At 51.5% G+C, this 13520-nt stretch overlaps 1 protein-coding gene across 1 annotated transcript; it reads left to right on the top strand.

Annotated features, from left to right (window-relative positions):
• The first annotated feature begins 4707 nt into the window (after positions 1 to 4707).
• LOC109460164 (protocadherin-8) lies at positions 4708 to 9186 on the top strand. Its single transcript, XM_074329347.1, has 3 exons — positions 4708 to 7554; positions 7722 to 7929; positions 8409 to 9186. Exons 1-3 carry the CDS (start codon positions 4924 to 4926, stop codon positions 8780 to 8782), a joined length of 3213 nt encoding a protein of 1070 aa, XP_074185448.1. The 5' UTR covers positions 4708 to 4923; the 3' UTR covers positions 8783 to 9186.
• The last annotated feature ends 4334 nt before the right edge of the window (positions 9187 to 13520 follow it).

The following is a 13520-nucleotide window of genomic DNA, read 5'->3' as shown; positions in this document are numbered from 1 at the left end:
GGTGGCTTCAGTCATGATACATGCCTTTTGTGGAAATGGGTGGTTAAAAAAAAAAAAAGTCTACTGAAACGCCTTTTTGTTATCATCTGACCTTAACCAGAGAGTAAGGTACCAAAAGACTTTGAAGTGATGTGAGGACATGAAAGTTAAGTGAACTCTCACATGGCCATTTTCTCCTTTTGGGGGGGATCGATACACCTACCACTGTATCTATTAGTATTTCCAGAAGGAGGAAAAAAATTAAAAAAGGAATCAGAAGGACAGTTGTAACTACAGTAAAGAAGCAGTCATGAAGTGGGAGGGTTTTTGTTTTGTTTCCTTTCTGAACAAATACTTCACCTATAAAATAAGAGGTTTAGATTATATGGCCACTGATGTTTCTTCTCTGTACTTTAAAAGAAAATGATAACTAACATGTGTTCCGGGTTTCCTAACCACCTGATACTGTATCTTACACAGTCTTCAAGATAGCCTTATAAGGTACTATTATTATCCCTATTTTGCTGATGAAAGAACTAAGACACAGAGAGATCAAGTAACTTTCCCAGTGTCACACAGCAAATCAGTGGTAATGTTGAGATTTGAACCCAAGTAGGATGACCCCTGAGCCTGAAGTCAACAGTCAGTTACTTATCAGGTAAAGTGGGTATCCCAGAGCATTCTGACACACAGAACACACAAAAGCACCAGTGGCCCAAGACCTGGGAATAGTCCAGGGTTTGGGAGCATCTGGTACTGGAATCAATGCAAAATTAATGATTGAATAACAGTTACCTTCAACCCTAAATTGTTTCATTGTCTGACTGCTGAATTTGAATCAGGGTTGTGGAGGATGTTGCTCTGTGGTGTGGTATTAAAGTTTACAAGTCATTATGACAATACTGACAGCCCCAAAACGGTTAAGGGGACACTTTTTCAAAAACATAAAGTTTGGAGTGTAGAAAAGAGCTTGGTTACATTTCTAGAGAGCAAACCCCAGTAAAACCCAGGGATTTAGGAATTCTAAGAGATTTCTACAAAGTCTGATTTCGTTATAAGAATGAATTGGATAGCCCTGAAGAGCTGCCTCTGTTCTTTGCTTGGCCGAGCAAACTTCCCTGGACGGTTTATCCGATGGAGTGATATGGTTTATCCGATGGAGGAAAAACGATGGGCTTTGAGATTTTTTTTGATTTTTTTTAGGTTAAAAGGTTAAAAAATAACCCCTCTCCCCATCCATCCTTAGCATTACACTTTCCAGCGAAGTCTAGTTCCCTTTCCTGGTAGATATAATCCTAATTAAAAATAAATTACGTGCTGCATAGAACTTGAAATGGAAAAGATAATCCTATTACATACGAGAACATATCCTCATTTTCTTGCGCGCTAAACTGTGGGAGATATTAGATCAGGCTGAGCCCCCCCAGCCTCCCCATTGGCGCCGCTTTGAGAACTTTCCTAGAGCCCTAATCCGTCACGTGACGCCCGTGTCAATCTCGGGGTCTGCACGCGAGTTCCACAATGCGGGCGTTAGGCTCGGTCACAGGAACCCAGCTTTGCGAGGCCGCAACATTTGCATTCCGAGAAAACGCCGGCCATTGTGGGGCTGTGTTTGTTCTCAGGATTTCGAGACAGTTGCCGGCGAAGCTGCTAACACCGAGAGAAAGGGGCTCCTTTGAGCCAGTCCAGGCCTTTGGTATGATGATAACAAGTCGATTTGAGCGGCTTTTGTGGGGCCGGATCAGCTCCGGAGGAGGGCGAGCTCCGCTCCCCGCCCGCCACTCCTCCCGCCCCAGCTCCCCTGACATTTTGCTTCCCGGGGGGAGTCGCTGTAGGCGCTGATGCGCTATTTTAAATCGTATTTCCATAATCTGGCGGCTGCAGGAGGCGGGGGCGGCAGCTCACGCTGCTCGCGTGCCTTCACACCTCTGCTGCCGGCTGGGAAAGGCCTCCGCGCGCCGGCGTCAGCCGCGGTGCTCGCAGCTCCGCTCCCCCGCTCCCCCGCTCCCGGCTCGGCGCTCTCCTCCCGGGATCCCAGCCCAGGGCTCCGCGCTCCGCGCCGCCTGGCGCCGCCGCTGTCTTGGCCACTTCCGAGCGGCCGAGGCGCTGGCGGAGGGTTAAATGCTTCGGACCTACTATTGCGGTAGCTGCCCCACACCTCTCCCCCGCCCCTCGGCTCTTGCCTGCTCAGCCATCCCTCTTCGCCCCGTCTCAGCACGCCTTCGTTTACTTCAGTCTTGAGAAAGAGCGTGACGACGTGCCAGTGCCTTGAGTAAAAATCTTAGGTAGTTCAGGTTCTCCTGCCAAGGTGAATTCAAATTGTCCTCTAACCCCCAAATTTAAACAGTGCACGGCTGGGCTCCCGCGGTCCAGCCCAGAACTGAGAGGGGTCGGGGCGCAGGGGGCGCAGGTGTGGGGCCCGGCTCGCAGCCACTCGTGGCTGGCCTCTGGGCAAGTGTTTAGTCACCGGAACAACATAAGACATCGTTACTCTGCGACTCCAGCCCCACTGCCCTCTCCCATCTTCCCCTCCTCCTCACGTTCTCCGCTCAGCAGCAGCCGCTCTGCGCGGGCCAGATTTATCGTGGGTACGCGAGTGGCAGGAGGGAGGCCGATGTCCGACTGCCGAGCTCTAAATCTGTGGGGATCTGGGTCCACCCGGGAACGCGGGTGAAGAAGGAGGACGAGACCCTGGGAGCGCCAAAGGTCACCAGCAAGTCCAAGGCCCGAGTGAGAGAGTTTCCGGGCTCAGGTGAAAAACAAAGTTTTTTCGGCTGCGCATAACCCTCCCAAAAATGTCTCTTGGGCGGGAGCAGAGAGAGATCAAGCTTTTAAATAGAAGTTAGGAGGGAAAAGCAGTGAAAGAGATGGCTGACAATTGGGCTCCTGTAGGGGGCGTCGCGCTTTCCACATCCCTGCGCGTTTGCAGTTGCCTGGCCTCGCGCTTTTAGCATTCCCAGGGCCGCAAGGTGAAGGAGACGGGAAACGGAACGGAGAGGCACGACCACTCAGGGAAGCCCCCAACCATTCACCCCCCACCCCTACACACACCCAGTCTCTTGAGCTTTCATTTATTGCATTTTTTGCTTTCAGGAAACTTCAAGCACCTCTTTCATCCTCCCCCAGCCCCACTGCCCACCCCACTGCTTGGTCTCCCTACTCTCAGAGGACTCCTGTCTCTCTTCTGGAAAAAGCCCAAAACACGTTCATTCACTCGGGTTTGAGGGAAAAGAAAACACAGATAGGATGTTGAGAGCAGGACTAAAATCACGATTCAGAAGAACGTTTATTGAATGCAGTCTGCTTATCAAATCCATCGCCTTTGAAAAAAATATTTCTCCCAGTGGGTGACTTTTGTTGTTGCCTCTCCTCCTTCGTGTGCATTTGCATAGCCCGCTCAATAAAGCTCTTGAACAAGAATCAGTCGGAATTCGTCGTGTTCCTGCTTGGAGCGCCTTCTCCCTGATCTTCAGAGATGCTGGGGGAGGGATACCTGTGGGGGCAGCGCGATGCCCGCCCAGCTCAGAGCTTGGATGCCAAGCTCCACACTTTCTTAGGCAGATGGTTAAGTTCCCCCAGGTTCGTGCCAGGTTTCAACATCATGCTGTGATTTTATTCTTCTGGAACGGGATAAGTGTTGCTTCCCAGAGAGGCCTTATTAGAACAGAAAGAAAACCCTCTAAATAGGCGGAACAAGGCATCGGGAGAGAAAGTTTTCTAAATGCACTTTAATATGAGCCGGGTATTGTGTGGAATTCAGCGCCCATCACCGTTCAGCCAGAGAGTTATGGCAGTGATTGGGGATGAATAGGGGAACATAATGGATACATGTGGCGTTTGCTCATTATATTCAAGTTAGCCCAACTCCACCGTGGAAACTGTTCAACTTTCTCTCCCCTTAGCTTGTCACTGTGAAATAATACAGACATTGGGGCCTCCAATGGGATCGCCTGCCACGCCATTCTATTTCCACTGCTAACGAGGGCTTCATAAGCCTTTGATACAGTCTGATCTTTGAAACCTTTCCAAAGCTCCTCAAGCTTATGCTAAATCCTATTTGGAACTTTTTTTTTTCCTTGCCGGCTAGCGCCCGGCGCTTAAGAAAGCCATTTGGACAGTGACATGCATACTAACACATCGCAGGGCTCTCTTCTGAAAAGGGAAGCGGTAACTCTGATCACTGGGGCTCACACGAGCAAAACACAACTGCGGACACAAATTTGAATAAAATCGATTTTCCCTTCTCCTTTGGGCCCCTTAATCGAGAGGCTGTTCCGGGCGTCGTGGGAAGCTGAAAGAAGGCGAGCAGAGCCTCACCGAGAAGAGCATGAATGTGGAGCGGGGGCTGCGAGAGCTTGGAAGCCTCCGAGGTGCAAAATGCAGAGAGTGGGTGGGGGAGTCCTGAGCCAAGGGGGCGAAATCCCAGCGTGTTTGCTCTTGGATCAAGCAGCCGTCACGCGAGGGGCATAATAAACAAAACCTGTGCCAACTCCTCTACACACAGGGCGCTGACAGGAAAGGGGGGAAAAGCAAAAGGAGTTAAAGAAACAAAGGAAAGATTCTCTAATTTTCCTTTCTTGTTTTCCCCTCTAAGCCTTTCCACATTAAAGGGATTGTCTGTCAGAGGCTGGCGTAGGAGCGGCGCGAGGGCGAGGTCGCTATTGGCTGCCTGGCTCGGGTGATTTGCATATCGACGGCTATAAAAGCGGAGGCGGCGCGCGGCGGCGCAGCGCCAAAGAGGAGAAAGGAGGGAGCGGTGCAGAGTGAAGGCGGGTCCGCGCGTCCTCAGAGCCAGACTGAGCCGCGGATCTGCAGCCGGCAGAATTCTCCCGCACAGGGCTCGCAAACAGCGTGCTCCGAGAAGCCTGGGACTCACTCCCCGACCTGCAAACCCGAAAGGAATCTCTTCTTCAGCCTTTTGGAATAGCACTTGGAGCTTGCGACATGAGTCCAGTGAGGCGCAGGGGCAGCCCCTGCCTTTTTCCCTTGCAGCTCTTCAGCCTCTGCTGGGTGCTGTCAGTGGCCCAGAGCAAGACAGTGCGATACAGCACCTTCGAGGAGGACGCCCCCGGCACAGTCATCGGGACCCTAGCTGAGGACCTGCATATGAAAGTGTCCGGAGACACAAGCTTCCGCCTGATGAAGCAGTTCAACAGCTCGCTGCTCCGGGTGCGCGAGGGCGACGGGCAGCTGACCGTCGGGGACGCGGGCCTGGACAGAGAGCGGCTGTGCGGGCAGGCCCCACAGTGCGTGCTGGCCTTCGACGTGGTCAGCTTCTCGCAGGAGCAGTTCCGGCTGGTGCACGTGGAGGTGGAGGTGAGGGACGTCAACGACCACGCGCCGCACTTCCCCCGGGCCCAGATCCCGGTGGAGGTGTCCGAGGGCGCGGCCGTAGGCACGCGCATCCCCCTGGAGGTGCCGGTGGACGAGGACGTGGGCGCCAACGGGCTGCAGAGTGTGCGCCTGGCCGAGCCGCACAGCCCCTTCCGCGTAGAGCTGCAGACGCGCGCAGACGGCGCCCAGTGCGCTGACCTGGTGCTGCTGCAGGAGCTGGACCGCGAGAGCCAGGCCGCCTACAGCCTGGAGCTGGTGGCCCAGGACGGCGGCCGCCCACCGCGCTCTGCCACAGCCGCCCTCAGCGTGCGCGTGCTTGACGCCAACGACCACAGCCCGGCCTTCCCGCAGGGCGCGGTGGCGGAGGTGGAGCTGGCTGAGGACGCGCCCGTGGGCTCGCTGCTGCTCGATCTGGACGCCGCCGACCCCGACGAGGGTCCCAATGGCGACGTGGTGTTCTCCTTTGGCGCCCGCACCCCGCCAGAGGCGCGCCGCCTCTTCCGTCTCGACCCGCGTTCGGGCCGCCTCACCCTGGCCGGACCCGTGGACTACGAGCGTCAGGACACCTACGAGCTGGACGTGCGGGCGCAGGACCGTGGCCCTGGGCCCCGCGCCGCCACCTGCAAGGTCATCGTGCGTATCCGAGACGTCAATGACAACGCGCCGGACATCGCTATCACCCCTCTAGCTGCCCCGGGCGCGCCTGCCGCCTCGCCCTTCGCCGCTGCCGCTGCCGCCGCTGCTCTCGGTGGAGCGGACGCGACCTCGGCGATTGGGCCCGGGACGCCAGAGGCCGGTGCCATCTCTCTGGTACCAGAGGGGGCGGCGCGAGAGAGCTTGGTGGCGCTCGTCAGCACCTCGGACAGGGACTCCGGCGCCAACGGGCAGGTGCGCTGCGCCCTCTACGGGCACGAGCATTTCCGGCTGCAGCCGGCCTACGCCGGCAGCTACCTGGTGGTGACTGCCGCATCCTTGGACCGCGAGCGCATCGCCGAGTACAACCTGACGCTGGTGGCCGAGGACCGCGGTGCGCCCCCGCTACGCACTGTGCGGCCGTACACGGTGCGCGTGGGCGACGAGAACGACAACGCTCCGCTCTTCACGCGACCGGTCTACGAGGTGTCGGTGCGAGAGAACAACCCGCCTGGCTCCTACTTGGCCACGGTGGCTGCCCGGGACCCGGACCTGGGCCGTAACGGCCAGGTCACCTACCGGCTGCTGGAGGCCGAGGTGGGCCGCTCCGGGGGCGCAGTGTCCACTTATGTCTCAGTGGACCCGGCTACCGGAGCCATTTACGCGCTGCGCAGCTTCGACTACGAGACGCTGCGCCAGCTGGACGTGCGCATCCAGGCTGGCGACGGCGGCTCCCCTCAGCTCTCCAGCAGCGCCCTCGTGCAAGTGCGAGTGCTGGACCAGAACGACCACGCACCGGTCCTGGTGCACCCGGCGCCGGCCAACGGCTCCCTGGAAGTGGCAGTCCCCGGGCGCACCTCAAGGGACACAGCCGTGGCGCGCGTGCAGGCCCGGGACGCGGACGAAGGCGCCAACGGGGAGCTGGCATTCGACCTCCTGCAGCAGGAGCCGCGAGAAGCCTTCGCCATAGGCCGCCGCACGGGGGAGATCGTGCTCACGGGCGACCTCTCCCAGGAGCCACCGGGCCGAGTGTTCCGGGCTCTGTTGGTCATAACCGACGGCGGCCGTCCCCCGCTCTCCACCACCGCCACCGTCAGCTTCGTGGTGACAGCAGGCGGTGGGCGCGGGCCGGTGGCGCCCGCCAGTGCCGGGAGCCCGGAGCGCTCTCGCCCGCCGGGCTCGCGGCTCGCGGCGTCGAGGCCCGCGCTACAATGGGACACGCCTCTGATCGTCATCATCGTGCTGGCCGGGAGCTGCACGCTGCTGCTGGCCGCCATCATCGCCATCGCCACCACCTGCAATCGCCGCAAGAAGGAGGTGCGCAAAGGGGGGCCCCGCCGGGAAGAGCGGCCCGGGGCGGCGGGCGGCGGCGCCTCGGCTCCTGGCTCCCCGGAGGAGGCCGCCCGGGGAGCCGGGCCCAGGCCCAACATGTTCGACGTCCTCACCTTCCCTGGCAGCGGCAAAGCGCCCTTTGGCAGCCCCGCGGCCGACGCGCCCCCGCCCGCGGTCGCGGCGGCCGAAGTGCCGGGCTCGGAGGGCGGCAGCGCCACGGGGGAAAGCTCCTGTCACTTCGAGGGGCAGCAGCGACTCCGCGGCGCGCACGCCGAGGTGAGGCCTTCCTTCGGCTGGGCGCCCCCCTCCATGCTCCGCGGGCAGGCTGGGGGAAGGGACTGGAAGGGTCTCGGTGCGCGTGCGTCGGAGATGCCTAACCTGTCGCACTTGTGTTTTGTTTCGTGTCCAACCTTCATCCCCGCTCCCCCCATTCCCTGCTGCAGCCCTACGGTGCCTCTCCCGGCTTCAGAAAGGAGCCTGCGCCCCCTGTGGCGGTGTGGAAAGGACACTCTTTCAACACCATCTCCGGCCGAGAAGCAGAGAAGTTCAGCGGCAAAGATAGTGGCAAAGGGGACAGTGATTTCAACGACAGCGATTCCGACATCAGCGGGGACGCTCTGAAAAAGGATCTCATCAACCACATGCAGAGTGGTGAGGACTCTTTCCTACCCAGTTCAGCATTCCTCTTCCCTCCTCTTTTGTCAATCTCTGTTCCCAGCCCCACTCTTCCCCACTTTTTTCAGTCCCGGAGTTCCAGTTCCCAGCAGACCTCAAATGGTGAATTTCAAAACGCCACGTCGAGGCAGCTCCATCACTTGAATTCAGCACAGCCCCATCCTGGTAGGCAGAGGAAAGGGTGATGCTAGCTATCTGAGGACGGGAAATGTGCTCATCAATTTATTATTATTATTATTACTATTTTTTTGCTTCCAGTAAAAGAAGCAGAGCCAACATGGAGTTAGGTCGCTTTTCAGGAAGCAACGTTCCTTTCAAATCTAGAATCACTGGCGTTCATCTTCATACACGCTTTCCTTTTCAGCCGTCCTGACCCTGTCTGACATTCTGAAGATGGAGGCTAAATGCCTAATCTCAGGAATACCCATGCTCTCTTCCTTTCTCTTTTATGTCAGGACTGTGGGCGTGCACTGCTGAGTGTAAGATCCTGGGCCACTCTGACCGCTGCTGGAGCCCGTCCTGCGGAGGGCCCAACACGCATCCCTCGCCTCACCCACCCGCCCAGATGTCGACCTTCTGTAAGAGCACGTCACTGCCTCGCGATCCTCTGCGCAGGGACAATTACTACCAGGCCCAGCTGCCCAAGACAGTGGGGCTGCAGAGCGTCTATGAGAAAGTGCTGCACAGAGACTATGACAGGACAGTCACTCTGCTCTCCCCTCCTCGTCCAGGAAGGCTCCCAGACTTGCAGGAGATCGGGGTACCCCTCTACCAGTCCTCCCCTGGCAGGTACCTGTCCCCAAAGAAGGAAGCCAATGAAAATGTGTAACCCTATGCTGCATGTCTTCACACATGTACAGGTCATTCTGAGAAGCCCCTAAGTTATTGACCGGTTTCAGTGTTGTATATATAAATATGCAAGATGTGCCTTACAATGAAGTTGTTGGAAGCTATTTCCAATCACATTGGTACTGTTTGGTATTTGCAAACAAAAATGTAGTTAATGTAATTTTTATGAAATGTGTGCCGTAGTTCATTTCTCTTATCATGCTATTGACTTTAATTTCACTTGCAGCTTGCCATTTTCTTAGTGTTTTTAACCTGTACATTGTGTAATGTAATGTTTGTATATAATGAAATTTTGTTATATTTTTATATAATAAAAGCTAAAGTGGAAGTTATTGCCAAAGGAAATGTCTGTAAGACAAAAAAAAAAAAAGAAAAAGAAAAAAACGTGTTGGAATTACTTAATGGAAATTTATCTTTTACCTGAAACAACCTAGTGTTTGAGAAGTTTTGCCTTGCCAAGTATAACTTGTATATCTTGAGTCTGTGGTAGATTTCAAGTTCAATGTTATTTAATTACATTTGGTTTTCTGTAAACCGTGTCACTTATAAGCACAGTAATAAAGGAGTTGTCATGTGTTTGAAGAATCTGCTAATTGCTTTTCATGAACTTGCCTACGGTTAGACATTCACAAATAATTTGAATACCAGAATTAAATCTTTCAAGGGCTGCTTATTTGGGCATTATTAATGTTCACAGCAATATTAAACCCGTGGGATTCAAGTATTGGAGTCTCATCAAAGTATTAAACATATTTGTTGATTTTGTAGAACAAGGGCCTATCCGTAAACATTAGGGACTCTAAAAAATTTCTCCCCTCACTTACTCATTCAACAAATATTTATGGAGTATCTACCATAAAGTCAAGAGAAACTGTTTGGGCTATTCATTTACTAATTCAACATCAGTAGAGGTTTTACTAACTGCAGTCAGTAACTCTTCTAGGAACTGGGCTTTGAGGTTAAGAAGACAGTCTCCAGGAGCTCTTAGCGTATTAGGGATGTGACTATCAGAAAGAAGCCCTCAGAAGATTCGGATTTTAATATCAAAAAGACTCAACTTCATGGGTGAAATGACATGATGCTTGGAATTGGCTTTAAAATATTCTAGAGAAAATGCAGGGGGCGATATGAAATAAGATTGATAACATATTGATCACTCAATGCTAGCATGGTTGTGTGTGTGTACGTGTGTGTGGTAATTATACCAATCTATTTGTGTTTGTGTTTGAAAATGTTCGTAATGGAAGGCTTTTAAGAAGACCTATGCCTTACACTCTATGCATTCATTTCATTTGAAATTAAAATGATAATAATGAGAGCTAACATTTACCGAACAAGCTTTTTTATGAGCAGAGTTCCTTATAAAGTGTGCTACATAAATTATTTATTCCCCAAACTATCCCCATAAGATGGCAACTATCATTATCTCCGTTTCACAGGTTAAAAAACAAAAACAAAAACTGGGCACAGTGAGGTTAGGTAAAACGCCCAAAGTCACACAGCTAATAAATGGTCAGGATGAAATTCAAACCCAAATTATTCAAGGCAAGAAAATAAGAGGAAGCAACAAAAGTTTTGTTTTTTTAACTTGAAAGAAGCAAAGTGTTAGGTGGAAAAGTCTCAATGCATTGCCTTTGCTGCCTGCTAATTGTCTAACCCTTTATATTTCTGAAGTGCCCGTGTTCCTTTATCACTAATTATAGAGTGTGAGGCTCTGTAATGAATAGAGGAGCCCTCAAAGCTGCCTGTTGAAGTCATAATTGAAACCAGTGGTGGCTCCAAGCTGAACAGCAGGGTGGGTGCACACAAGTGCTTTGCCACCCACTGCCTGTGCAAAGTCGAGCGGTTTCTGCAGGCACCAGGCATGCGCCTGTCAAGCCCAGACTGCCCAGGACACAGGTTCTGAAAGGAAATGGGGATGTGGCCAGGTTACCAGACAGCTCCAGAACCCTAATGACCAGGCCACAGGGAAGTAGCCTTCTTAATCTACCATCTAAAGTTTTATTCTTGAGCAGTCCCATCAAATGCAGAGCAAAAGAATGACTAATTCCACATTGCAGTCCAAAAAGTCCAGTCTCTGATGGTGTTTGCCTGCTTTTGTCCTTCAAAAGTAATATCATGTCATTGTCATTATTTTGTTTGGTACTGTGAAAACTGTTTCATTACTCCAAAATTCCATTTTCAAAACCTCTAGGACTTCACCGTCATATTTTTCCCTTAGAGAAATGACCATTAAAAGACCTTATCGTTGCTTGGAACTTAAAAAAAAAAAAAAAATTCAAACACATCATTCAGTTCTTAAAATCATTTGTCTAAACAAGAAAAGGCGGGGAGGGCTCGTCTAAGGATCAGCAGCGGGAACTCTCAGAGAAATAGCCAAATGAAAGAGGCTTTCCACTTTCCTCCAGCAATGTTTACGCTCGAGCTCATTTTTAAGAAAATGTATTTCTTTATTAAATGAGATACTGCATCATGCAGAATACTTAGGACAATGCCCGGCCTACAGTAACAGCCTGTAGATATCCTGTCTTCCTCTTTCCTTGCTTTCCTTTGCAGCCAGTCTCCTCCGGAACTGCCACGGCTGCCCCACCCACTAAGGAAGGTGGAACAGACTCAGGATGTTTGGCTTTGTTGTCTGGTTTGCTGTCTTCACTTCTACTTTCCCTCATGTTGACTCAACACTCTGCAAACAAGTGCAGCTAATGTGAGCATCACAGGCAAACTCACCAGACATTTCTGATGGTACCACGGAAGCCGACAAGCCTTGGGCAGCTTGGCTGTCAGCACTGGGACATGGCAAGGCCCTTGGGGAGGTGGGAGGTCACCTTGAGAGAGAAAACGAAAGCTTGACTCTCCCTATTTCACATTTTTATGTCTGGCCCCATTGACTTGGATAGGCTATGCTTCCTATAATAAAATATCCATCAAAGAAACCACTTTAGAAAATTAAAATGTAAGTGGTTTCAACATCTATTGAAAAATGCATTCTGAAATAAAGCAAAAACAGGATGCATGTCTCCAAATACAAATATATACACACATGGAGTGAAAAAAATATATATATAATTAGGATGAGCTCTATGCCATAATTAGCTAAATAGCTAGCTTACCTCACTTAGCAAATATAAGTTTTTATCGTCTAAAAATTCCATTTTAGTAAACAAGCATATTCACTTTAGCACTGAATTCAGTAACAATAGGATAATTGGAATGCTGTAAGTTATGAAAGCAAACTGAAACAAAGTAATACAATACTCAATGGGGCACTGCGCTTTGCAACAACTCAGAAGGGCTTTGAAAATGCTGTTTAGTTTTCAATAGTTATACAATAACTGAAGAGAATATTTATTATTCTCTTTCTTCAGAGGGAAATCATCTGCAAGAGAATTCACCCACAGGTTCAAAGTCACCTAGTAAGTGAACAGCAGCAGGTAGAAAGAGACAAGAGGCTCTTCTTCAAACACCAGATTAAACGTGCTCTTGTGGGGGTGGGGGAGGAATCTTCACTGGTTATCAGAGGACAGGATTGGCCTCCACAAAACTCGTTTAAGGAATTTCAACTTGCCAAAGTGAAGACTGTGTAGTTTAATGCAGAATTAGACAAATTTCGTTTGCCAGCCCAGTATGACACTTAGCAATGCTGTGGACACCTTGGACTCAACACGTCCAAATCAAAGCCATCCTCCATCCTCTGCTGCCATTACCCAAAACTACCCTTCTGGCAATGGTCTTAAACTCATGAATGGGATTGCGGTTTTCAGACCAAACCCAAAATACAAAGTCATTTTAAGACTCCATCATATTTATTACTTCCACTCATCAAGGTCTATAGATTCCATTTTCTAAATATTGTTTTATTGTCCTTCATGCCACTGTAGCAGATATGATGCTTTGCTGACCTGTGGGTTCACCTCAGCTGCAGTGGACACTTCTGTTTCTGCTGCTTGAGACTTGCGGAGGACTTGGGGTCCTGTTCAGCCTGGAAGGACTGGGGATTCAAGACCTGTAGAGCCAATGCTCAGCCACTTAGGGACAGGCTTGGTAGGTAAATACCGCAGTTTTCTAGTCCCATTAGGGACGATTTTGAGCTGTATTCTACACAGTTCCCCCCAGGGGCCCAAGAGAATTTGAGCCCCACATGCCCACAGCAGCAACCCACTCAGTAACTACCCCCTCACTGGCTTTCCTCCTTCCCCATCTCACTTTTGTGACTCAGTCACTCATGCTTCCTGGGGTCACCTGCACCCATGTCCTTGTTTCAGTGCCTGTTTTTAGGGGGACTACCCAAATCAGGATTGGTGCCTGAGAATAAGACTAAGAATAAGGGTATCACTTTTTAGCGATGACTGCACTCCAGGCTCTGTACCAGGCATTTACAGACAACCCTCACAACCTTGCCAGATAAGTACTGATTAAACCATCTTACATGGGGGCACATGAGATTTAGAGCGGTAAGGTCACGGGATCAGGAGGAACGTGGATGAATATTAGGAAGAACCGGGATTAAATTCGAGATCTGTCTGATACTTCCGGAATAAGGCATACCACCTTATCCAAATTCTCATTGCTTCTTTCCGGATTCCAGCAAAAATCTCCTATCTGCTCACCCTGGGGTCCCTACTTGTCCCCTCCCGTTCCACCCTCTACACTGCTGCCATAAAGACCTTTTCTAAACACCTGATCTTGTCACTCTTCCGAGTACTACCCTCATGACTTGC

The sequence above is a fragment of the Rhinolophus sinicus genome, linkage group LG04, assembly GCF_036562045.2.
Source record: "Rhinolophus sinicus isolate RSC01 linkage group LG04, ASM3656204v1, whole genome shotgun sequence".
NCBI lineage: Eukaryota > Metazoa > Chordata > Mammalia > Chiroptera > Rhinolophidae > Rhinolophus > Rhinolophus sinicus.
Note: the sequence above shows the minus strand (reverse complement) of the source record. Positions and strands in the feature narration are given on the sequence as shown.